Source organism: Scatophagus argus, chromosome 7 (assembly GCF_020382885.2).
Source record: "Scatophagus argus isolate fScaArg1 chromosome 7, fScaArg1.pri, whole genome shotgun sequence".
Classification (NCBI taxonomy): domain Eukaryota; kingdom Metazoa; phylum Chordata; class Actinopteri; family Scatophagidae; genus Scatophagus; species Scatophagus argus.
The window spans coordinates 14319860-14346824 of NC_058499.1; the positions used below are offsets into that span (position 1 = coordinate 14319860).

General features: G+C 40.6%; 3 protein-coding genes across 6 annotated transcripts; 2 read left to right on the forward strand and 1 right to left on the reverse strand.

Moving 5' to 3' along the window:
• Nucleotides 1-167: 167 nt before the first annotated feature.
• On the reverse strand, nt 168-5675 carry bend7 (BEN domain containing 7). Of its 3 annotated transcripts, none has more exons than XM_046395424.1 (11): nt 5290-5675; nt 4654-4717; nt 3990-4067; nt 3551-3904; nt 3123-3242; nt 2663-3015; nt 2157-2264; nt 1867-1984; nt 1666-1779; nt 1424-1456; nt 168-939 (listed from the first exon to the last, which is right to left on the reverse strand). In XM_046395424.1, the coding sequence occupies exons 2-11, from the start codon at nt 4715-4717 to the stop codon at nt 881-883; spliced, it is 1401 nt and encodes a 466-aa protein (XP_046251380.1). In that variant the 5' UTR covers nt 5290-5675; the 3' UTR covers nt 168-880. The 3 variants fall into 3 exon arrangements, with proteins under 3 accessions (XP_046251380.1, XP_046251379.1, XP_046251378.1); XM_046395423.1 differs by having other exon boundaries at nt 1424-1465; nt 3123-3239; nt 5290-5674; XM_046395422.1 differs by having other exon boundaries at nt 1424-1465; nt 5290-5674.
• Nucleotides 5676-5940: 265 nt separating this feature from the next.
• Nucleotides 5941-12225, forward strand: prpf18 (PRP18 pre-mRNA processing factor 18 homolog (yeast)). The gene is made up of 10 exons (XM_046395029.1): nt 5941-6110; nt 6525-6602; nt 8341-8442; nt 8540-8653; nt 9314-9460; nt 9632-9700; nt 9925-10065; nt 10179-10250; nt 10346-10501; nt 11584-12225. Exons 1-10 carry the CDS (start codon nt 6045-6047, stop codon nt 11662-11664), a joined length of 1026 nt encoding a protein of 341 aa, XP_046250985.1. The 5' UTR covers nt 5941-6044; the 3' UTR covers nt 11665-12225.
• Nucleotides 12226-16229: 4004 nt separating this feature from the next.
• si:dkey-234i14.6 lies at nt 16230-24707 on the forward strand. Of its 2 annotated transcripts, XR_006843935.1 has the most exons (6): nt 16230-16827; nt 19302-19478; nt 21045-21254; nt 23005-23218; nt 23309-23487; nt 23681-23771. XR_006843935.1 is itself a non-coding variant. In XM_046395285.1 (5 exons), the coding sequence occupies exons 1-5, from the start codon at nt 16342-16344 to the stop codon at nt 23857-23859; spliced, it is 1266 nt and encodes a 421-aa protein (XP_046251241.1). In that variant the 5' UTR covers nt 16230-16341; the 3' UTR covers nt 23860-24707. The 2 variants fall into 2 exon arrangements, 1 of the variants encoding a protein (XP_046251241.1); XM_046395285.1 differs by lacking the exon at nt 23309-23487 and having other exon boundaries at nt 23681-24707.
• Nucleotides 24708-26965: the final 2258 nt, after the last annotated feature.

Below are 26965 nucleotides of genomic sequence, written 5' to 3' on the forward strand. Positions count from 1 at the left end.
TGTGAACTTATACTTATACAGTACTGTGTTCATTATTTAACTAGACCTCCACAATATTTCATGAAGAAATTCAACAATGTGACACATTTTTCTTGTTTCTCCTGTTGTTTATTTTAACGTCCAGCATGTAAAAACTAACAAACAACAACAACAAAAAAAAAACAACACATAAACAAAATTGTCAAGAAGCAATTGTTAATGGTGAAAACAACATTTTTTCATATGCACAATGAACTGAAATTAAAGAAAAATGCTGTAAATCTGTCACAGTAACAATAGCACTGATATGTATGGCGTAGTGACTCTAATAATGAAAAGAAACAACCATTCTTAGAATATTGTTTATTTTTATATTTTCAGCCGGATGTGGCCTGTCAACTTACTTCTAAAAATACATCCATTATTTACTTTAGGATGTAATTTGTAATTGAGGTGAATGCTGCACTGCACAATACAACCATTGAAGTACTGGTCACTTAAAAGGCACAATACACGATGGACAACTTACCATAAAAAGTAATTTGTGCAAAATATGTGGATGTTATACCATTACAGTGCGTTGTCTCGGTATAGACTTGTGACTCCTCCTAATAATGGCATATGAGGACTAGGCAAGTATGCCTTTATGCTTGTTGTATATTTTAGTGTCTGTTGGCACAGAATCCCAGATCCCAGTATACATCTGATGAATTCTTCAGGAGACTGAGAGATAGAGATTATGCAAGGTTCTCGTTCGTTTGGTCCATTGTTTTTGGAGGTTTTTTGTTTTTGTTTGTAATATACATCCATAACAGAGCTAAAGTGGCAAAATGCATCAAGTCAGAGAACCATTGAAGACAATCAGCAAATCTGCAGTAAGGCCATTGTGGCAGTCCTCAAATCAACCAGTCATGTTCACCCCTGCCCCCTTCAGATTTGTAGGCTTGTTATAGTCACAGCCTATAAATGAAAGAAGAAACAATCCATAAAATTTAAAAAATGTGTTGACATATTTGGTCGTTTTACAGGTCTCATAGTCTTGAAAAAAAAACAAAAAAACAGAGAGACCACAAAGAGAAATGCTAGTGAGACAGTGAAAATGACATAGAGAGGTGAAAGAGGGGTTATGGTGCATGGTGTGAAGATAATTAGCTGACATTTTGGGAAGCTGTGTGAGAATGTCAAATGTCACAGTGACAGCATGACAAAGACATGTGAGCCAATGAGAAACACCACTTTGTGTGTGTTGTCACAGCGATGTGGTGAGAGGTAAAGACAGGGCTCAGAGGGGGGCTGATGGAAAGACGTTGTAAGATGTAGTACTGATATAAGGGGAAAGGTGCACACAGAAAGACAAAAGGCAGCTAAATGAACTGGTAGGATAGTGTCTGTGTGTGTGTGCTAGCTGCCTCAGTGTCTGAACATTTAAATATGAGGTTCTTACTTGTGGAAGGTCCATTTAAGACTTCTTCTGCTTCTGCAGCATCTCAGGAGCCAAAGGAAAAACAAGTTTATCACAGACGGTCTCCTCTATGACTTTTGTATTGAATTTTGCAATTCACGTGTAAGTGTACTACTTGATAATAAATTGCCCATATTCCCAAAACTCTTCATGTAAGTATAGAGTGTAAGCTACTTCAGTAAATTAAAGAAAATGGGAAAAACTTGGAAGTAGGCTCTAAATACCTCTTTTCAGCCTCCTCCTGGCAAGTTTGATTTGATCTTGAAGTATCTGAACCCAGTCTCGAGGCCCGGGCAGTTTCTCTATTCTGTGTTCAGTGCAGTATTTCTCTGTGAACACTGGACACAGTTCACACAGCTAGATTAATGTTTCCTCTGTGTCATTACTGCTTTATCCTGGCACAAAGAGACACATTAAATCCATACCTTTAATGGCACCCACAATGTTCTGGTCCAAGCCTTTACGGTTGTCATTGAGCCCTCTCTTCCTTTTACCGTTTGGCAAGGAGTTAGCCAGGGTTGCATCATCAAAGAAGGCACACACCTGAACACATAGTAAAACACTGCTGAGCCTTGAGTGAACATAACTTATTGTTGTAGTGAAACATTAGAGGTTTGTGTTTTTAATAAAATTCAACAACTTTGACTGCAAAGTTAATCACAGCCAACCACTGAAGAACTGATGAATTAGCTCTTAAAAACATATGGATGCACACCAGTTTCCTGAACAGCAGGCTGCCAGAGCGTGTATAGTTGACCAAAATGGAGTCCAGCTGAGCCTTTGAGATAAACACGTCATAATCCTCTGCAAGACGCACCTCAGACTGGAAAAAGAATCAAATAACTCCAGTTTTTAGAAGGAAAAGGAGACAACACAAACTGCTCTTCAGAATTCATTGTCATGAGTTTCACCTTAAGTCAGTAACTCAATGAAATCAAGCACGATGACAATCATGCAAAACATAATATCTTATACTTTATCAGAATTATGATTTGAGATCAGGGTTCAGGACCTGCTTTGAAACAAAGTATTTCATTTGGCAACAACTTTTACATACAATAAGATAGCATTATTTAGTTGTATGAATTCAACACATATATTTCCACTTACACTTCTTTGATTTTCCAGATCCTTTTCAGGGTGAGTTAGAATAGAAAAATCAAATTTCTTCTCAGTGTAAATATGCACATTTAAAAACACATATGTGAACATGTACATTACCTCCAACAACTGAGGTTCTCGTAGTTGGGTCAGGAGAGGATTGTGTGCGCTGTTAACGGTTACTGGATTGTTGTGAGGTGGCAGCACGGACACCCCAGAGGAGACGGAATCACTGTTGGGTGCAGATGAGTCTTGCTCCTTGTCATATTCTTCCCTCTTTCTAGATTCTTCTGGTGCAGCTTTAAGTGGAGATTCCTCCAGAGGTGCCAGAGCTGCTCTTCTACTGCTAGCCACAGTGAGTGGTGCCACTTTATAGATTGGTCTCCTCCTGCGGGGCCTACAGTGAGTAGTGGGGCTTGGACCAAGACGAGGTTGGCATGGTGATGCAGCATGTTCCCGTCTTTCCAAAGATGCTAAAAAAGCGACAGTAATACAGTATATGTTCTCTCTCTCTCTCTCTCTCTCTCTCTCTCTCTCTCACTTTCTCACAGTGTGAGAGTGTTTGTGTTCATCCACTGACCTTTTTGAGTCTGCATCAGCCTCCTCATGGCACGCATTTCCTGCAAAATAGCCTGCAAGGTGCCCTTACAGTTACACATACAGCACGGGGTTTCTGGCACAGCAGGAGGGACTGCATCTGCTGGCAAGCCAGTGGTGTGTTGTTAGCAATTGTCTATACACAAACAGGCATATATACACAGGTGCGGTGAGCTTTCTTGCCACGTCTGACAACAAAGTGATTATATGTGTGCACGAGTGTCTTGTGTGGATAAATTTACCAATGCATTATGCACAAATACCTTGGTATGGTGTTTGTCTCTCAGCAACAAAATGCTCGTCTTCAGCACTGGACACTATCTCCATTCTATTCTATCAGAATCCTATTTTAGGAAACTAAAGTTGCATGTGATGGTTTTTCTCCTCTTCAAACATGCTTTGGTACCCTACCGTTAGCTGCATTCACTTTGATCAGATCCTTGGCATTGCTGAGGATCCTTATGGCTTTGGAGCGGGTGCTGTACTGGCCACAGCCTGTGCCTTTGGGGATGGGGGTGGATATGGATGATGGTGAAGGCCCTGGATCCTCTGCAGAGTTCCAGCTGTTGCTCTGGTGGTCCTCTGACACAACAGATAATGGTGCAGGCTCATGTACCCAGGTCAGATGCCTATCCGCGGGCTCCTTTGTTAAGCTGTCCTGCTCTGTTCCCACACGCTGATATACCCTGCTAGTCTTATCACTCAGAAGCCTCATCATTCCTGTGATTTGCCTCTTGATCTCCATGCCGTCATCCCCAACCCAAACTATGTTGAGAGAGGAAGGTGTTGGTACAGTTAGTGAGAATTGCCATCATATATCACCGAAATGAATCCTTGCAATGGCACATACCGTCAGGTACAGCAGCATCCTTAGGCTCTCCGTTGGAATCTTTGCAGCTGGAGTTCATCATATATGAAGAGTCAGAATCTGCAAGAAAAAGAGCAAAATTTTGTTATGAAATAGTTACAATATTGCTGTGATGACATCCAATCTTAATGTGATAATTAGTTACAAAATGCTATTGTAGCCTCATGCATTTAAAGAAGCTTGTGCAGGCTGTGACAGGGACTGTGATGTCAACTAAAGCAGAACCCCCACCTCCGACAGACACACACACACGCCACCAGCCCATGCACAAACCACCACCTGTAGGTGATATGAAGTAGTGTAGTGAAGAGAGGTGGCCTAGACTAGAGCGTTTAGCTTCAGAAAAAAGTGATCAGTTCAAGCTGCATGTTAAATGTTCAGCTTGCGCATCATATTTTCAGATTTTATACTATTCGTTTACTTAATTCATTCTTGAATCTATGTGGACAATGATTTCCAGGAAGGTTTTTGTTTAACACTGGAATCATTTGAGTAAGCTGTGGGTTAAAACCGAGGCTCAGACTATGGGCATTGTCATGGCCATCGCTTTTGTTTACAGAGTCGTCTCTGCTGGCATACAGCGCCAGACAAACACCCAGACACAGACGCGCGTCTTGCAAGGTCTTGCATTTATTCAGCAGCCTACCTTCATCCGTGACCAGTTTAAAGCTCTGTGACTTCCTTCTCCTCTTCCTTTCCCCAAACTCCATCTTCAGAGGGAATATAGTCTACAGTAAGTCGTGCAGTCGAAAATCGCTCCTCAGAAAGACGAAATCAGTGACTAGGATCCACTCAGCGGAATCACTGTCCGTCTGCCTTATTAATCAGTTAAATTTCTCCTCAGGCTGCGCTACACGTTCTGTCATCGGCAGATTTCCACGGCGTTACGCTTAACATTGACTTGGTAAATGCTATGCATGATCTATTCCCGCTTCCAGCATGCTGCTGGTTCTTCCCTCCCGCCATGTAAATAAATTAATGACTTTAATATTAAAAATTCGTCACATATCCCTTTGCGCCACCTGATGGTATGTTCTCATCTAAAAGGTCGACTCAGTCATTTGCCACTGTAGCTTCCAGACAATGGACTGGGATTTGAACAAAAGCAGCAATGAGCAACTTTTCTGGATTCTTGTGATTTATTAACATGTTACCGTTATCAATGTTTTTAGTAATGTTGGAGGCTCTCGTTGATGAGTGGGTTGTTCGTTTGTCTTTCTAATGTTAGGCTGCATTTATTAGAACAAAAATATTTCCTTAAAGATGTCCTGGGTATCCATATCTATTCTCTGATGTAGTGCATCGAAGGATGAATTTTCCCTCCCTCCAGTCATGACCTCGCTTCAGGCAACTGTATAAAATTTGAGTAACTGGCAGGAAATAGGAGGCATTATTAAGTCACTTATGACATGTGCAGGTCAGTTAAGTTAGTGTCACTTGTTCCGTCACTTCCTTAATTGTCAGAGAGGTTTATAAGGACGGGGCCCTTATAAACCCATCCCGATACAATTTGTACCATTGCAAACAGTCACCTGCCAATCCTAAAACCTGCCAGTGTGCAAATGTCTTTATTATTCCATCGAAAAAAGTGGTGCATCAGCTGTCTGCTTCGAGTTTATATTTTAGAAAGTGCAGCAAAATTTTGAAATCGGTTTCATGTAATATTTGCAGTTAGGGGGAGTATCATTCAGTAACTACACACATTTGACTAAAGAACATAAAGCAACTATTTTGTTGTTTTTTATGCCCAAAGAAGTTGTTCATCTAGAATTTTTAAGCTTTGATGTTGGTATGCTAAACTCTCTATGAAAGTAAGAATTAAATGGTCAGTTAAACCAAATCACATCTTATTTTTACATTTTTATTTTGAAACACCATCAACAACACAACGTAAAGCGTTCAGGACTCTTATACTGAAAGTCAGTGGTCGGGTTCTCAGGTTCACTTCCGGTTTAAGCATCTAGCTGGTAGCAACTGATCGACGTGTGAGGTTATTTGTTGAAATAAACGAATAACAACCACAATTACTTTCCAGAAATGGATATACTGAAGGCTGAGATCGCAAGGAAAAGGAAACTTCTGGAAGAAAAACAGCTTGTTGACGTGAGTAGATTTTGACGTTGTGTGTTTTTGGTTAGCTTGGTTAGTTTGCTGTAATGTTGGCCAGTTCAGTCAACGCTGTCTTTCCAGAATTGTCGATGTTTTCACATGTAGGTCGGTGCATTGATGTAGTGTTGGACTCCACGTACAGAACAAATTGACGTTAGTATCGTAGACATAGTTTGCTCGATGGTAATTGTTTAGGTAACAGTAGCAGTTTATTTAAACTAAAGTAGCTAGCAGTTACGTAATGTATCGCTAACTATTAACACTTGCAAATTCATGTTCATATTAGGATGGGTTAAACTAGAAAACTATCAGATGGGCTGATATTCACTCTGGTATTCTGCTTAAACTCAAGCCAGAATTATTTTGCCTTTTTCAAGTATAAAACAAGTCAAATGTCTTTCTTTCCAGGATTCAAAGAAATTCTTCAAAAGGGCCGATCTTGCACGAAAAGAACAAGAAGATTACTTCAAAAGATGTGGATATAAGGTTGATCTCAAGATCTCAGCACTCTTAAATTTTCACTCTCACCCACAACACATCTAAATCACTGTCTTTCTTCAGTTTAGTCTCTCATGATTGGTTTGACAGGTTTATACTGTATTTAAACCTTTTGCCAGGAAACACAATGAAGGTAAAGGCTCAGGCGTACATTAGTGTTTGCATCTGTGTTTACTGTGCTGTTTTTCCCCAACCTGCCTCTGCTGCCTGCATCTGTAGGTTCAGAGAGAGACACCTGAGACTCAGGTATGGGATTGCACAGTGAAAGTAGCTGACAGGATGCATGATAAAAGGACAAAACACACTGTGTCCCAAAAGGCTTCCACTTCCTTGGTACCCTTTATGAAAGTTTTCTCCGTAAAGCCAGTGTGAATAAAAGCAGAAAAAAAACATGGTGGAGATATCTTTACTTTCCTGTTTTGGTTGTTGCTTTGGCATTCCTCCTAAGTTTTGAAAATTGCTTAATTTTAATGGCTATGTTTTTGAGATTAGCAATTTGCTTGAATAAAATAAACAAAGTGATAATATACACTGATTGGTGTAGGTATAAAGGAATTCTGTAAACTTTATTTTTCACAGTTGTACTTATGGCAGCTATTTAGGTGAGATGATAAAGGCTTTGAGAGTCTAGAAAAACTTGGTTTTGGTGCCTTAAAAGTACTTGAAAAGTGCTTGAATAATAATTGATAATTTAGTTTATTGCACAGAATTTTGAAAAGACACGGATTTCATTCTACAAGCAATTGCTGTCAGAGTGTCTAACAAATTAAAACCATTTGAAAATATGAATTGTTGTTTTACCTGCATTATATGAATTTGCTTTTTAGAAGCATCTGGTGCTTCTTATACTCCACCATTGTTAATATTTTTGCTTTTAACAATTTATTTATGTGTGCAGTAAACACAATGGCAACTGGACTACATGGTGAACCAGTTAGGTGCTGCAAAATATTTACAAACTCAGCAATCACTTGTCAGAAAGCAGGGGAGCAAGGAAAGGAATCCACCAAGCCAAAGTGGGACACAGACATGGTCTGGATTTTAGCATGGGATAATGAACTAAAAAAAATAATAAGAATTATATTATTTTGAACATGCTCTGTGACTGCAGTTTTACCATTTAGACCAACTATGAGTGTTAGTGTTACTAGTTTGCATTGCCTTGTAACAGTTGCTCTATTGGAAACCGCGTCTATGTTCTACTTTGTGCAAGGCTTAAAATCTCAAACATATCAAGATCTTTGCATACATGCAGTATATTGTGTTTATCTGAGCAAGGGCCGTTGTTTGTTTTGGAAAGCTTTTTGCAATCAGTTTATTTTTGCTGTTTTAGATTGTGCTCTTTAAGCCACAATCTGTGCCAGGATGCATGTGCCTATGAAAGCATGATAGCATATTTTGAGTTTGAGTTATTTGTTTTGCCTGTCATTAGGCTTGAGGTGGTGCAGCCAGCTTTCAAATTCCACTAAATGAAAGTTATGAGTTTAATGTAATATTCAGTGTGCTTGCTATATATGGTGAGTTATTCTCTGACTTGACTGTATTTAACTTATTTGGTGACTTAGGGATGTGTATGCGTGCAGTTCAGTGTATCATAGTGCCACATGTTCTGTTCAAACTTGGTGTATCGTCTCATGAAGACATTGCAGATGCTTTTCATACATCTCAGTTGTAAATTCAGGACTTTCATATGACATATTTCTTTTTCCTCCGCATTTCCCTGAAGATTGATAAAGAAGAAGATGATGAGCCATCCACCTCAGCTAACCCAGTGTTAGAACTGGAACTGACAGAAGAGAAGCTGCCAATGACACTGTCACGACAGGAAGTGAGTCAATGTAAAATATTAACACGCCCTTCACAGTAATTTTTCTTTCCTGTACTACAAATTAAATGTGTCTTTTTGCACTGCTGTGTTTATGTAGGTAATAAGACGGCTTAGAGAACGTGGGGAACCAATCCGACTGTTTGGAGAGTCTGACTACGATGCCTTCCAAAGACTCAGGAAGATTGAGATTCTGGCCCCGGAAGTAAACAAGGTAGGACTGCGTGTGTCTCAGAGGGGACACATCACCCAGTAAAGCTGTGCTGAATCAAGTCCATCCTATCTAAGAAACAAAAAAAAAGAAAAATCCCCACAGCAGCCTCCATATTGAGAAATGCTTGTCACTGCCATTTTCATGTGTGGCCTGCAGTGCATATGTAGTTACCAGTTATTCACATGTTCCTGAGTGAATAAAGATGGATGTGGTTGTTTCTATGCCTCAGCACCGGCAATAGCGTTGCCAGAATCATTATGTTTTCAGGTTCTGTGTCCATCTGTCCATCCATCTGTCCTGCCTATTCTTGAGAATTTAATAATTCATTCGTATTCATAATTATGACAAAATTTCACAAAATTTTCATACAACTGTACAATGAGATTGTGACTATATGTCACACTTGGTGGGATACTGGATTGGTGACAGTAATCTCGGGTGTCCATCTTGAAACTGTGCTGCACTCACCGTTTTTGATGATACTGAACTGCAGGGTTCATTGCACCATATGTTGAAGCTCTCTGTTGGTCAGTAGTTAATACGGAGGCTGGATGCACATGCATGGAGGTGTACATCTGCAAGGTGGTAATTCTACTTTTTATGTGGTTCTTCAAAGCACATTATGTTGACTTGCTCTGTTTATGCTGCTTCTGTGTCAAGGGGTTGAGGAATGACCTGAAAGCAGCCATGGACAAGATTGACCAACAGTATCTGAACGAGATTGTTGGAGGAACAGAGTCGGGAGAATTGGACACACAGCACGACCTGAAAGTGCATGAAGAAAACACAACTATAGAAGAACTGGAGGTACGTTGCATAGCTACAGGCTTTATTGTATATTGTTTTAAGATTCTCAGGAATCACAAACTGAAACATTTCTTATCAGTTGTACCTTTGATTATGTTAAATATTCTTGTCATCTTTTGTGAGTTGTAATCATGATTTACTTTGTTTCTCATGACTTAAACTCTCCTTTAGGCTCTTGGTAAAACCTTGGGCACAGGAGATGATGATGGAGACCAGGACGTTATTCACAAGGTTTTGAGGGTAAGGGAAGACGTTAATGCTCTGCCTTAGATCTAGAGGGAGCTGTTGGATTAAAAATGTTTACACCACTACTATTCATGTTGTTGTTCTTCATTCATTTACAGTATGGCTTTGCAATGTCAGTAAATAGATGAATCGTTGGTCATCCAATGTCTGTCACTATTACATTTTATAGTAATATTTTGTTAACAACTGTATATTTTTTTGTTGTTGTTGTATTCTAGTTTCTTCTTGGCGTTTGGGCTAAAGATCTAAACAGCCGAGAAGACCACGTGAAGCGAGGTGTTCAGGGAAAGTTGGCCAGTGCAACCCACTCACAGACTGAGTCTTACCTCAAACCTCTCTTCAGGAAGCTCAAAAAGAAGGTACTATTTGAGGAGACAGTAAAATAAGCTGCAAGGATGTTGTATATAGGGTGTTGATATATTATCATTTCTAATAATTAATAATTCTCTAATTTCTCTGTCATCTCTTCCAGAGTTTACCAGCTGACATTAAAGAGTCAATCACAGACATCATTAAATTCATGTTGGAGAGAGAATATGTCAAGGTACTGTATATCACCATCTGTTTAGCAGTGTTTTTTTTTTACCATGCGAGGGCCTTAATTAAGTTACGGATTTTTCAACTTTATTCATTGTCCAGGCAAATGATGCCTATTTGCAGATGGCCATTGGTAATGCTCCATGGCCTATCGGTGTGACAATGGTGGGTATCCACGCCCGTACTGGGCGAGAGAAGATCTTCTCCAAGCATGTGGCCCACGTTCTCAACGATGAGACACAGAGAAAATACATCCAGGTGAGATTGTGAGGTGACTGCTCACAGATACTGTTTAGGTTGGGATTTGTCTCTTGGACATTGACCCTAAACATCAAACACCAGTTAGTAATGCCTGCAAGATCATCACTCTGACACCCTTATCATTTTGGTTTAAACTCATGACAGGTTGGACTCTGTGTGCCTGGATTTCTCAGATTTTTTTTTTTTTTTCAAGTAATTAAAGATGCATATTGACGTTTCATAGACTGTAGACATGTAACATAATCGTATGACTTTTATTCATGAGGAACATTTCCTAGGCTGAAATCTGAAACCACAGTAGATATTTGGTACGTAGGATGTTGTTATACATTTAACTGCACATGAATATAGATATAACTCCTGAAACAGTCCTCATGACATATAATCATGCATGTAAGCAAAAATGTTGAGAGGTCTTTAAAAAAATAACGTCTCAAAAAAACAGTTAAATGCACTATATAGACAAAGGTATCCAGACACACCTCTATATGGGGCTGTTCTTCAGGGGTTGGGCTCGGTCCTTTACTTCCAGTGAAGGGAAATCTTAAAGCTTCAGCATACCAAGACATTTTGCACAATGCTATGCTTCCAACTTTGTGGCACAGTTTGGGGAAGGCCCTTTTCTATTCCAGCATGACTGTGTCCCAGTGCACAAAGCAAAGTCCATAAAGACATGGTTGGATGAGTTTGGTGACTTGACTGACTGGCCCACACAGAGTCCTGACCTCAACCCCATCAAACACCTTTGGGATGAACTGGAACTGAGATTGTGTGTCAGGCCTGTTCTTCCAACATTGGTGTCTGACCTTACAAATGCTCTACTGCATGAATGGGCAAAATTCACACAGAAACACTCCAAAATCTTGTGGAAAGCCTTCCCAGAAGAGTGGAAGCTGTATTTAGAATGCAGTGTCATTAAAGTCCCTATTGGTGTAATGTCAGGTGCCCCACAATACTTTGGTCTGTATAGTGTATTTTGCTGGGTAGTTTGAAATGAGTGCTACAGGTGGATTATAATTTATTATTTTACAATTTCACTGCCCACATAACTTCCTTGCCTTTATTTTCTCCTTCTACAGGGACTGAAGAGGCTAATGACTATCTGCCAGAAACACTTTCCAACTGATCCATCAAAGTGTGTGGAGTACAACGCTCTTTAACTTGTAACTTTAGCTTAACTTGCGTCAAGGCTGTCAGGTCCAATGTATCACAGTCCATCGTGGATTCTGGCATGACTGAAGTGCGATTGTGGCAGAAATTTTTCAGAATGTTGTCCATCAGTTGCCTTCAAGTCCATTCACTTTTTGGGGAATAACTGTTAAAAAATACATAATTTCAAAGATTTTGAGAGAGTAAGACCTGTTGTATTCGGGAAACCAGTGCACCTGCCATGTTATTTATAGCCACAAGTCTTCAGTTCTTCTCGGGAACATGTTTGTTTATGTACTACTGTCGTCCTGTTATTATTTCCTTGCGTAAGTTTTTTGTGAAGATTTATTTACATGATGTGGCAAGCAAACAGCATTTTCCAGTGAATATCTAGTGGTGTAAGTTTTATTACATCTGAGATATTACAGATATTTTTACTTTTCTGTTAAGAATAAATGCAGATTCAGTTCAGTTTGGATGTAATCATATTTTCATCAGATAACTAAACCAATCAGTGTGTCCCTGTACTCTCTTAATAAGGAAATAAAGTGATTGTTTTGTTTTTTAACACACCAGCTTTTGTGATTATTAAAAAAATGTATTTTCCTTTTTCAAGATAAGGTTGCTCTCTTCTCATTTCAACATTCCAGGTTGAGTGGGACTTTTTTAATTGTAATAAAGGGCTCCCCTCTGTAAATGTGCCATGACATGCTTCAGTAAAATTTTGAATTGTGACTCTGTGGAGAGGTCATTAAGAATGTACTAGTGGGATGAAGGCAGCCAACTAAGGAATCTGTGTGCTATTATACAGTATGTCCTCTGCTGATCTGAGATCCAAGAAACTAGATTTACAACAACTGAGTGCTGATGGAAACCTTCCAGTAGTTTGCTAAGATGATAACATCCAGCGTCACACACTGACCTTATTACACTGTGTAACCATGGTGATCTGATCTCTTCCTTGTGGTTGTGGTGCATTCTTGACTGCTTAAACCCACGTCAGCACCGTTTCACTCTGTCAGCTCTGAACACGTCACTACTTGAGACTCAGCTGGATGGGTTGAGAGTTGCCAGTGCACATACCGTGAACTAATGCTGGGCTTTCCTCTGACATTTTGCACTTTCAGTATCCACATCTAACCCACGGTGAAGACAGTTATTTGACAACGCAGAAACACTGAACTCAAAATGTATGTAGAGTATGAAACAACGTCAAAAGTTATAGCATTTGTCCATGTGTGGAGCAATTTATCTGGCTGTCCTTGAGATAAAGTATGCTAGATATTTTGGCTTTTGTCCAGTCTTATCTGTTGTGTCCTGTCAGCTGAAACGTTTGTTCAACAAAGGCCTTGAATTGATGGTCCAGTGGAAATCAACCAGGACCACTCGTCATTGTACCTGGTGTTTGTGTAAGTTCTGCTATCTCCCAGATCGGACAGGAAATGATTCCTTTTAGGTCGATATTCCAGAAAAGCTAAATTAAATTTCTAAACACAAAACTACAGAATTCACTTCGACTGCACGGTTGAACAATTTCCAAACCGTGTTTGGTGGGATGGCTTGAGAAGCATGTGGTGTTAATGGTATTTGTGTTGCTTAGACAGATGTCAGACTCATCAGTCCAAAACATGCTGATACGGTGGGCACCAAGGACATAATGTCTGGCTTAATAAAAGAGGCTTCCTGAGAAGGAAAACAGGCTTTAATTTTTGGATGGAGTTTTAGCATGTGCATGGTCATAGCAAGTCCTACTGTTCAGTATGTGTCCCCTCTTTTCAGACGATACCTTCTGATCGTTGTGTGCAGTTACGTGTAAGACTACATGTTGGCCATGTTGGGTTCCTAACATACATTTGCCATTAGAGTAGCTGATGTGTTTCTGTGACACTTTGTCTTCACTGTAAATTTCACCGTGTATATTTGGGTATTTGAATCTCAAATTGTGTTGCCCTGATTCATGTGAAGTCATTGTCTCGGCCCCTTGGTTCTCCTCTTAATTTAGTTTAATCTTGTCCAAACTATAAAAAAATAAATTAAACAATAGGTGACCTTGTATTCTCTTGGCACTGTCCCCATATCTGGATATGCTGATTTAATACTGCCTGAACTCCCTGATGACAATGAGGGTTTGTATTCATCATGTGGGAGCCTAATTAGTTTTTTTTGTAATGACCTCAGAACTACGCGTAGCCCCATTGTTGACCGTAAGATGTGGGCAAACTGATGAAAACCTGCTCTCTGTGCTTCTTTTGTTTGGTTGTAGGATTGTGTCGGAGCAGGATGTGTGAGGGATCCACTCAGCGCCATTAACACATTCAAATCCCCAGGCTTTGTGGAAGGATTCTCTCCATCGCCCCTGTGTAACTGCATATATTAGCATACCAATGTGGAAATCAAAGCAAAGGCGTCACTTAATTGTTTTCCAGTCTATTCTTTCATGGTGCATTATGTGGGGAATTACTTGAAGTAGGTGAGATGCCATTCAACTAATCTCAATTTAAGTAAGCAACCTCTACACAAATGTGTAGAGACATCATTTAGACAAATGTTTGATGCATGTAGTGTGTTCTCAGAGACGCTGTGCTTTGATAAAGACAGTTTAGTTTCATAAAGGAATCATCAGCACACTATTATGGAATATTTCATCTCATCATTATGTTTCTAGGTGACCACTCTATCTTTTTCCAGGGAAATACCTTGTCTGTGGTTGCCTGCCAGCTTGCAGGTCTTAACTGTAATTAGAGCCTCATTTCTCTTTTCATCTGGACTGGCTGGACAGTATGATCGTTGCCAGGCACCTGCAGAGGTGGAAACCAATTACCGGTAGAGGCATGGTGTATCACACCAATATGTCTCCTTCCCTATGAATGTGTCTGTTTGCCTTTTTCACCTCACTTTCTTTGTTGATCTTTAGCAATTTAAATGGTTTGAAGGATTTATGCAGCCTTTTGGCCATAGTCATAGGTTCTGAGACCAAATTTTCCATATGAGCCTCTTTGCCAATCTCCTGCGTAGGCTTTGGTTTACATCAGGAGTCATTTTATGAAACTGATGTCATCACCACCTCCAAAGAGGGCTCAAATGGGGCTTAAAGGTCAGAGCATTAAAATGCTAAACCTTCTGATGAGTGTGATGCACTGAAGTTGTTCAAGGGTAGCAGCAGAGAGGAGAAAAATGAGAGGAAATCTATCTAATAAATCTAATGATAGAAACACACACACGCTGTCCAATGTTAGACATGCATTTATTTATTCAGCTTATATATTTATTATTTCCTTGTTTTAGGCTTCTAGAATTGCTAATATGTCAGAATAATGTTAATCCAGCGCTCCCTTGTACACAAAATAACAACAGATACAATAAAAAAATGAGTGAACATATGTAAACACCAGCTTGGTTTCATTAGAAACAGTTAAAATGTTCTAATAAATTTTAAAAAATGACATTGGGGGAAGGGAAGGGTCTGGACATCACAGTGCAGAAATAAGTTGAATAAAAAATGAGCAGAGCAATGCCACTGCCTCATCATATCTTCCAGTGTGCCATTACAATCCATTTTCAGCAGCAGCACACATGTATCTTTTCATACAAATTGGCCTTGTCTTCTGAGGAGCCATCATCATGGTGGAAGTCTGTTCATAGCCACCACTTCTTTTAGTTAAGAGAGACCAGGAGGGATAAAGGAAACAATAGTCAAAACGGAAACCACATAACATCTGACAAACAGTGTGATTAACATTGTCTTGTAAGATATCGTCAAATGAAATGGAATTGCATGGGGATACCCAAGAGATCAGAGAGGATGTGTATCTTCATATAAGAAGATTTGATCTAAGATCTGAACATTCACCAGCACTGACTCTCCTCTGGCTTTTTCTCTAAACATGTCAGCAATACTTCAGACTGACTGTTGACTGTCATCATCCAAACAGGTTTGTCAGCTGATTTTTATGGCACTTGTCCTTCAGTTCCTGGGGGAACATTATTGTTGCCCCATAGACCTGAATGTTTTTACACTTTGTAATCAGTCCTTTGGGATTATAAAGTAGGTTTGTTGTGCAGCTGTCCTTGTGTGTGTGTGTGTGTGTGTGTGAGAGAGAGAGAGAGAGAGAGAGAGAGAGAATCGACCTCTCTTGTTTTAGCAACAGTAAATCAATACTTTCTCAGAGTAAAACCAAAGCTCATTGTTCAGACTCTGCAGTTTGCTGTTGAGCATTGGATTTTAGGAAGGGGAATCACATGCCTGCAGCTATAGTTTCAACTGACTTTATGAAGTCCTGGCATTGTCAGAAACATGATATATAAATATAGAAACGTAAATAAACCTTTACGCGCAGAATGCTGATACATCACTGCTCATTTTGTGCCGACGCTCTTAAGGAGGACACCTTACTTCAGGCTAGAGTGAGAGAGATAGAGAAAGAGGGAGGGAGAGGGACGGAGAGAGAAAGGGGCAGGCTTTAACATCCATGCACACAACCCAAACCGGAGGACTTGCCACATGCGTCCTCTCCACTCCCTCAACTGCAAGTTGTGTTGCTGTTGCAGCACGCTGGTCTCTCTCTGTCTCTCTCTCTCTCTCTCTGTGAATGCATAGATGATGAGAGGACCTTCGGCTAGTTGATAAGGGAGGACAGAGCTGCTGGCAAAACATCCAGACACACTACAGTCTGATTTCTGCTCGCGGTATGGACGGGCTGCAGGCGGAAAACGCTGGAGTTGGCGACATCGGGGAAAACGCGGAGGAGAGGTATCGCGCCTTAGCCTATGACACTGCTCTGAGCACTTTGGTGGCAGTGGTTGTGTACGTGGTGGTGAAAGTGAGCCTGGACGGCATCAGACAGTGGCGGGCCAGGATCTCGGTGCTCATCGTGGGGTCTGGACCCGTGGGGCTCACGGCCGCGCTGGTCGCTGTCCGCTCCGGTAAGGTGCTGAAACTGACCGTGCTGGATGAGAGGTACCGCACTGCACTGCTCTGCCGGCCCCAGCAGATCGCCCTGGATCCCCGCAGCGTGAAGTTTCTGTTGGGACTCGGCGTGGACTTTGATAACATGGAGGGCTGCTGGCACAACGAACATTTCTTCACCAGAATAGGTGTGTTTCAGGAGTACCTGCTGAGTATCTTGGAGCAGAAGAAACAGAAGGTGGACGTAAAGGTGCGGCTGGGGACCAAGGTGAGCCTCCTCACTGATTCCAATATATCATTTCGATCACTTAATGCTCTGTATATAACATGGTACAACTATTACACAACTTCCCCTTTCAATTTCTCTCATGCAGATGTATCAATGATGCAGAGAGTGCTGATCTGGAAATAATGTGTGATGGTTTTGTAGACAAATGAGAGAGACTCCACCTCTCTCACCACCTTCTCTTGTAATGACTGTGTTTTCATCTGTCAAAACCTGATCTCGCCTCTCCTAAGAGGGAAGCAGTCAAAGAGGCTGGTGCCACTTCAGCAGGGGTCTGATAGCTATCAGCAGTGATGGTGATAGAGGTGTCTGTTCACATGTCCAATCAGAAGCCCCAGTCTTCTCAGGCTCTGAACCCCAACAAGGCAGCTGTGTAATAATGTAGCTCACTCCCTCATTTTCTGACATTTAAGATCCTTTTTGCTCTTAACATGAGCCAGCTTACCCTCCCTGAAACACACAGAACACATTTTTCTCACCAAACAGAATTTCATTCAGATTTTATTCTGTAGAGGCAATCATACTTACGTTTGACTTTCTGCAAATCGATTTACTCGTAAACTATTCCACAATTCTCCCAAAGATTCACCTCACACAACACTGTATAATGTCAGACTGAAAGCGGGCTCATCAGTGCATATAACCTGTTATGTAACCTGACCTCAAACCTGAGGAGAAACCTCACTGCAGTTTTAGGCCAGCGGAGAGTAAAAGACACAATTATAGTAAACAAATTACAATACAAACATATTACTGCCTCAAAATAGAATGGATTTTAAAATGTAAATTTAATTCCTAAGGGTTTAATTACAGATTTCTACAAGGGATTTTTTGAGGGTTCTGACACACCATTTCACAATTTTGATTTATGGATTATGATAAAATCGCTAGTTTTATCCCAGTTCTGTTTAAAAAAAAACAACCCCACAACTTATGTTTATTTTTCTAAGAGAACAATAACATGAGAAAACATCCCCAGCCTGACCTCAACTTAGAGACAAAGACACAACCTACTGACACGAAAACCTCAGAGGAATTTCAGTGAGAGAAGCGCTCAATGTGAGCAAACAACGATTAAATGTTCAGTGAATATTTGTGTCATGGCTGGGAGCCAGAGACAAGACTTTATTATTGCTCTGTTAAAGTAGAGCTAGACTGTCGCTGTGGATGTTGTGACTTTGTTTTTATGCCCCCCCCCCCCTCCCCTGTCCTTGCTGCTATCCAGTGACTCACCAACCTTTGGAGGATGTAAGACAAGGTCAAGAGGGTCTTTGATCACAACAAACTTCAGTTTCATTTAGACTCAATGCCAAGTTTGCCATTTCATCTTGATTAAACAAGACGTAGTGTTTGATTATTTGTTTATTTATTTATTTTTACCTTCCTCGCCTGTCTGAGAATGCAAAAGCAGTCTTATAAATTACCTGTTCTCTGCAGTCTAATTTGGATCTCTCAGGTGCTGGGCAGCCATAGCTCCTGTAAGGCCCTTTTGTTCTCCCTTTCAGCCTGCCCGTCGTTACCCAACTGGCTTTGTCCTGCTCTGTCTCCTTCTCTGCAAAGGCGAGTGTGTGGTGTTTCACTGAGGGACAGCGATGCATACGCGGGCGTAATAATAAATCTGACTGAAAGACGCGCTGTTGCCAAGAGAAGCTCAGCCTTTGGAACTCATTTTGAAAGGCTTCTATGGGCTTACTACAATACAATCCACCTGCATCTTTGATTAGTGAGCAGTCATAAGAGAAGAACTCAGATCTTTTGGTTAAGTAAAAATAGTAAAAGTTGTAACTAAAAGAAATTTTGGAAGTACTAGCAGTAAAATGTAGTATACATAACAAAATAAACATTAAAGGTACTTAGGTGTCATTGCTTGCAGAGCTGAAACAATCAATTAGTTGATCAACAGCATCACCTAGTGAGTCAGTTTGCTGTTTATCTTTGTCTTACTTCATAGCAAAGTAAAAATATGTTTTTAGCAGGCAATAAGGTGATGATCTATTGCAGGCCAAATGATTAATAGATTAGAAATTAATCCGCAGAATAAACAATAAGGAAAATAATTAACATTTGCACGTAGTGCTGTAATACACCAGTAAATCAGATAATGAAAATTTGATATTGTGGCTGGTTGCAGGCCTACTAACCTGTAAAAAGTCTTTTAAAGTTGCCGGTTATTGAATTAGCCAAATGCAGTAACATAAACATGGTAATATATTTTATAAGAATTGCGAATGTTTCGTAAGTGAAACATTATTTTACAAATTATGTAACAGCTACAGCCACCATTTCAGTGAAGTGAAAAATACAGTTCTTATGCTACACACAGTAAACGTGCTTTGTTATTTCCTCCCCGTGTTGGTAGAGTCACCTCTTTTTCATTATGAAGCTATGGAAATGTACACATAGTTCCAACATCCAAAGACTATTTTTCCTTGGTTTTTGTTCCTCTCTTGTTTCAGTTTACCGAAGAGTACCTGAGGCGGATCCCTCACAATGACTGGCCACGTGTGATCGTGGTGGCCGATGGGTCGTGTGGCGACTCCTGCTCGGTGTTGGGCATCAGCTCTGACTACACTGTGGAGTCCTGCCATGCCTATGGCGCTAATGCAACCATAGAGAGACTAGACCAGAGACAGGTCAGGACACACACATGCATGATTCACACACATACATGAACATGCACACTACACTAATGGATGCATTCATTCATGTGCTCACACTGAAGCAATAACCAACAGGTTGTTGTTTGTGCAGAGACAGAAGACCGTAGAAACAGGATATTGCAGGATATTAGAGTGGTGGTGACTTTATTCGGCCTCATAGAGCTGATTTAAGCAAACAGTGATGTGGACCTGCCAGTTGCAGCTCAGCACAATTCTGCCTGTCATATAAACAACCAGATTTCAGTAGATTGTTGGATCTCTGGCATTTTTTTTGATTTACTTTCCAAATTTGATAAAAGAGCAGCTGCTGTTGTGATGAAGGCAGGTGATGGTGATGATAAAGTGTGTGATTCATCATGCCCCTCCCCCCCAAGCCAGACTCAAAATCTGTCCCCTGCCAGGTGAACATGATTCAAGATAATCAAAACATCAGCTTTTTTCACATTCTTCTCCAAAGGTCTCCTGACATTATATATTCAGACGGCTTCTTATGACTTATGAAATTATGACTCAGTGAGGTCCACAGAAGACTGAATAGATAAACATGGAACACTTAGTTATCACAGAGTAATCACTTCTAAAAATGCACCCACAGGTTAATTCATTCTCTCAGTTACCGTGTAGTCTTATGTGAGTGCCAGATAAAGAAACGGACAGAACAGATAAGATATTTAGAATCTGCCACAGCACAGACGGCCAGTAAGGGTTGTCCAGACAAGACTTAACAAACAAACACCACATCCCTGCTGGTGCAGGCATGCAGAGATTCAAACGCTAGGGATTCAAAATGTAGACAAGTGATATTTTCTGCATCAGTCTGTTCCTCAGCCTGCACCGGTCACCAGACATTAGCCACTGTTGATACTTGTATTGCTCAGGGAGACTGACTTGTGTGGACAAAAGGTTGCTTTTATGATTATATACAGTGACAATCTGTACAAGAGAGCGGATTCATTTGGAGAAAGAAATAAACAGGTCGAGGTTAAAAGCTTCCTGGCTAATATCAACTAATATCTGAACACAAGCGTTGTCTCCCTTGCTTTTTTATACCACCATAACCATTCATATCACGTTCTCTTTAGTGGCTGTGTGGCTGCCTTTTATTGGCCCTGTTCCTCACTGGCTGTTTCCTGTAGTGATTGAATTTACCTCCCAGGATATGACCGGGTCGACCTACTGTCCGCTCCATCCCCACCCAGTCGGCGCTCTGTTCCCGGGCTATCTCCCTTGGCTGCGTTAACTGCTGTTTGATTCCACTCGACTGGTTTATGTCATTGAAAAGAAAATTGATCAATTCTGGCTTGAGAGAACATGGGGAGTCACTGCCAGATTAAACCGCTGAATAAAAATCAAGCCATCCTCAATCTCCAGTGGTGACAACAGCCCCACAGACAAAAAGCCTTTTCACCACATACACATTGTGTATGTTAGGAATTAGACTCGTGATGATATCAAGTGTGGCACTAATCTCGTTTCTGGCTCTTGTATATCTCATTACATCTGAAATGAACCAGTTTCTCTTCTTTCTTTTAACTTCAGGTACCCACTCCTGAGATCCGTGCCCACAGCCTCTACTTTGACCTGTCTGCTTACGGAGTGGAGGCCCTCAGAGAGCACCGAAATCCCGCAGCCAAACCTGGCTTCCACCTGAAGATCTATGGCACCTTCAGAAACCGCTACATGGCCCTCGTGTGCCCCGCCTCTGACACCAAGATGGTTCGCTTCCTCAGACACACCGCCAACTCATCTGTGAGCCTCTTGTCCCCTTTAGATAAAAGCTTTGTCAGAGCTTTCAGAGCCTTGCTGATGAGGTGTGAACAATATGCAGCTGTGGTAATGAAAGGAAAAGACAGATAATAATAACACCTTGGCTACCTACTTATTCCACTCCTTTCATTCAACAAATGGCCTTTAACCAAGCCATTGTGGGAGACCATTAGAGTCTGTGTGTGAGTGTATATATTTGTGTGAGCGCATATGCGCTTAAGTCTGTTGACACACTTAAGTATGAGTGCGTCTGAGCCAAAGAGAGAGTGAGATGAAGACATGGGAAAAGGGGGAGGAGAGAGTAGACCTCACCAGTGTTTATGTGTGTGTAGAGGCCTTCTGTGCCCTGCTGTTACACATCAGTGAATAAATGGAGGGCAGATTTTTTTTTCTCCCTGTGCTTAAGCGCAGTTACAACCACTGGGCAGTTTTATTTAAACTCTGTAGCTGCTCTAAGAACTGCTCTGATCATGCACAGCCTGTAGCCATAGCCTGTAGCCACAGCATGTAGCGTAGGACACACAGGTATGTAGCAAGACCATCCTTAGTGCGCTTGTTGCTATGTGGGTGGCCATTCAGATGCACTGTTACTTGGTAACAGATGACTATACAAGTATGGGTCGAAGAAGAGCAGAGTTGAGCAGAGAGAAAGAGCGACAGCGGCAGAGCCAGCAAGAACGAGGTTTGTCACTCAATACCTGCAATTACTGTAGAATGGATGAGACGGCACACAGCAAAAGGAGGGACCAGTGCTTTTCTTCTTTTCTGCATCAACATAAAATGATAATGTTCTTTCGTGAGTCATTGCAGATGGCAAAACAGTCGCTGAATGAAAGAACGCACCAAAACCTGTCACTTTAGAGGTGTGAGTCTGTCCTGGCCAATAGCTAACACTATTAAAAGACAAAGTTGGACTTAGGGCTATTTAGGGCTATTTATTAATACGCTGATTTCTTTTCTGGATTGTCCAATTAATTGTTTTGCCTGTGAAATAAAAAAATAATATAAATAAAACCACAATGTTCTAGATCCCAAAAATAACATAAGATATGCAGTTTATTATCATATGGGACAAAGGAAAGCACAAAAGTGTCACATTTAACAACCTGGATAATCAGTTAATCTCTGGCATTTTGTTCATAAAATAATTGAAACATTTAATTGTTTAATCAATCAGTTAACTGACTGGTTTGACTATGATTTGAATCAGGTGTGGAATCAGTCAGAATCCATTTCTCCGTGTCTCTCATCCCCATGTTGATATAAAATTTTACACATGACCAACTTCTCAGCATCATCAAGGCTGCATAAGTCTACTCCCAGTGACTCATTTTAAAAATAATTCTTGATGCATTTTGCAGCTTTGTGTTGATTATTGTGTTTTTATACACCATTAAATTTTCACAGTTGCCATTATCCACGGAAAACCATGGGAAGGCTTCATCATCAAAGAAATTTACAAGAAAAACTCATTTCAAGTAATCATTCTCCTTTCTTTGACACTAAAAAAATGAAAGGCACACACTGTAGTTCACTTTTCACACTGTTCAGTTCCATGATCAGGAGCACGATATACTGTAGAGAGGTGACCAAAGCCTGCACGCATGTATGAACGAAATGTGTTCACAAGCAACTCAGTTTACATCAATCTGAGGTTAAAAATAAGGTGAACTTGACCTTTAACAATGCTCTAAAAAAACATATCACGCACATCTCTCTGTTTTGCTGGCAGATCATGAAGAACATTTTCCACCAGTCCTTCAATGCCTACAAGACGGACATAGAGCCTCGTCTCAGTGATGTGACGCTCCACCACATGCAGTGCAGCCGCCGTCTCTTTGAGATTCAGTTGTCACACAGACGCATCAGTGCTGCCTACATCGAGGGGGACAATGTGGCGGTCACTGTGGAGGGGGAGGCAGCACGTGTCCTCAACTTTGACACAGGTACACATGGCAGGAGGACATACTTGCCTTTAAACAGAGTACAGTATTCCTAATATGTGCCATCTTTTCTGTCCTTTTCTATTGATGAAGGTGAGACAGAACAGCAAAGATCCCCATTAGCACAACAGAGATTAGTGAGAATAAGTGATATGGAGAGAAAGAGAGATGTAAGAAGAGAATAAATTATTTTTTATGCGTGCAGTATGTGTGTGTTGACGGACGTGTGACTCCTTACTGCACTCGACGGCCTTTCGGCAGACTCTTCTCTGGTTAGTTCTTCATTGCACTCTTCACTGCAGAGTTTCTTATGAGCACCATGTTTTCAGGGCTGTGACTGGCTTAAGTTTAATATTTAGTATACATCTCATCATAAGCATATGTTGTGCATTACTGAGTTAGATTTTATTGATGCATATACAGTATATGATGTCTGTATGTTTCCTCTCCACTTTCGTCCTCCAGGTTGTGGGGTGAATCTAGGTATGAGGGGCCTGGAGTCAATGGGGACGTTCATTTACCGCACAGCCACCGCTGTGGACCAGAATGATATTCTAGAGGCGCTGTCGGCTAAAATGCAGCACTCCAGACAAGTGGCTGAGACCTTCAAGCACACAGGCCTGGCTGGATCAATGTATGAATGACACAGCTGGACGAACCAGTGTATGCATACTGCCACCTAGTGGAAAGTGGTGGCAGGTTATTTGTGTTTACAGTGAATGTTTACAATGAATCATGAGTCTGATGCTGAAATGGACCACTAATGGTTACGTACTGAGTGGAGCTGAAAGAGTGTGAGCTGTGAACAGCTGACAAAAGATAATGGACGTATACTTGTGATCGTGAGTCTTTGTGACCTACTGTGAGTGCATCTGCTCGTAATAGATGGAGGGAGCATGAGTAAGGCCACTTTAGGTAGTACTTGTTAATAGAGCAAACTGTGGCAGAAAGAGATACATAATGTCTTACTCCTGCAATGAAACCACATACATTAACTAGGACACTGCACTTGGGTTTGAGGCTTCTCTGTAAAGCGCGAGAATGTATGGGAAAGAGATCTAGCCCTAAGGGGAAAGGAGTAGTTAAGGGTTAAAAGAAATCTGTCATCTTCATCATTCTCATCACTGGCCTTTTCTTTGTTTATCAGGGAGAGTATTGACCTGAATTCCAAAATCTTGCCAATCACGGTGCTACAGGAAGGACTGTGCCATAGCATCATCAGCTAGAGTTGAGAAATGTATTAAACCGTCCGTGATGTAGTAGAGGATGAAGTGAGGAGGAAGCTGCTCCACAGTGTTATTATCATCAAGCCTTTTGTCTTTGTGTTTGTTTGACAATGTGGTGATTATTGTGCTAATGGCATTCTGAAATATTTGTTCTAGTGGCCTATTTTGAGTGCTGCATTGTAAATTAAGATTTTTTTGGGATACTTCATTAATGTAGGCTACTGCAAGAACATAATGTGCCAAATGTATTATTAAAATTTAATTTTGCTGGTATCATACTTTCACTTTTCTTTTCATACTTTGCTTACCTTAGTATCATCCCTAAACGTGTATTATATCAGATAAAGGGCAGTATGCTGATAATTATATCCTGCTGCTGTTGAAGTGATTTTGCAATAGTGATAGGGACGGTCTTTCGTTTGTTTAGTTAGAAATTCAATAGATTTTAATGAAGAGCAAAACCAGAATTTATATGCTAGTCACCGCTCAAACACTAAAGAACAATTTAGTTAAATTATTAAATCTTTCTAATGTATGCATTACATTGGCCTGATAATTAAATATATATATATATAAAAGAAGATAAATTAAAATGATAAACAAAAGACAGCTTCAAAAACTGTTCTATTCCAACTATTAAGATTTTTACAAGCTGCAGTGTAACCTGTGAGCTACACCAGGCGGTACGGTGTTGTTTCCCTCATGGCTGCTGTGAGGCGGCACTGCCCTCTAGTGGTGTAACCCGTCTGTTGCAGCTGCTTGTCCTCAAACTTCCAACACATCTCAGTCATGTTTTTAAGAAAGACGGTGCGTTTGGTATTTAATATATAAAAGCAGAAAATCCCTCATAGATAATTTAAGTGATTACAGGGACTCTATGTAGGACACAAACATTTTAAGTTTTTGTTAATATAATTTGGTAACATTAATTTTGCCCATGAAACCTCTCTCTCCTTTTATTTCTTTATTCCAAGTGTGTCTCAGTTATTTCATGCCATTGTAACAAAGCAGTGCAACTAGCAGGTGTCACACTAGTTGTGCTACTTCATTACAATGGCACGAAATAACTCCAAGGGTTTAAGGAGCTGAGTCTCATCTCATCTCCACTTCTCTCATCTCCTGTTCTCTCATTTCCCACCCTTCTTCTCCTCCTCTCCTGAAAAGACAAAGTGCCTGTTCAAACTGCTATTCACAGCCTGTCCTTAAATTCAAATACAAAATGTGACATGGAGTGATCATTTTCAGATGTAAATTTCTAACTCTCAGCAGGATTCCCAGTCAAATCCCAGTCTGGGCCCTACTGTGTGGAGTTTGCATGTTCTCCCTGTGCCTGTGTGAGTTTTTTCTGGTTACTCCAACTTCCTCCCACAATCCCAAAAACATGCACATTAGGTTGATTGGCTACTCTACGTTGCCCCTAGGTGTCAGTGTGTGGTTGTTTGTCTTTTTGTGTCAGTCCTGCGATTGACTGGCGACCAGTCCAGGGTGAACCCCGCCTCTCGCCCGCAGTCAGCTGGGATAGGCTCCAGCCCACCAGCAGTAAATGAATGAATGAATGCTACATCATACTGTAACTGCAGACATACTGTACGTACTCCTGAACTTACTCAGTGCTACCACATGCTTGCTATAGCATCTAGCAATCAGCTGAAAATATTTTAAATGGATCAAATATTTGCAACACTAACAACACATTGTTATTTTATCCCACAAATATTTCTCAACAAAAGATCTACCAAAAACAGAAAACACACCAAAAATGCCTTCCCCAAAAATCCCTTTTTTATTATTTTTCATTTATTTCTCAGGGAGAAGCAAATAACATGATGTACAGATGTACAGTGAGCTGTGTGTTTGTTTTCTTTTGTTATTACTGTTATTATCTGATGCCAGAGACTGAGCTAATTTAGCATTTTATCTAGACAAGACAACTTTATTTGTATAGCCCATTTTTACAAGCAGCTTGTCTCAAAGGGCTTAACATAACATCAGCAACATCCTCTGCCCTTCGACCCTCACATCGACTAAGGAAAAACTCCCAGAAAAACGTTTAACAGGAAAAATACAGAAGGAACCTCAGGGTGAGCAACAGAGGAGGGATCCCTCACCCAGGACGGGCAGACGTGCAATGGATGTTGTACAGGCAGGAAAGCAACTAGAACACACGCACCATTTCACAATTTCAAATTCACCTTAACGAGATATTTAGTTTCATATTCTAATTTCCATGAGTAAAAATTATTTCATCCTAGAGGGGAAATAATTGGTATTATAATTTAATTTCTTGCAGTATCGCCAGCAACATTTGAACAGACTGAATGCTAAATTGCATAATGATTTATTCATTTATTTTTTGCAGTGTGCTAAATGGTGATAAGTCTGGAGCTATGGACAATATAGGTGAGAGATGGTGACCTGCTGAGCTCGATTAAACTGCCCTGTGCCAACGTGTCCCACCCTCCAGACAACTAAAGGCTCTGCCTCCCAAAGCTGTTCGCTCTATCTAATTAAAAACATTCATCCT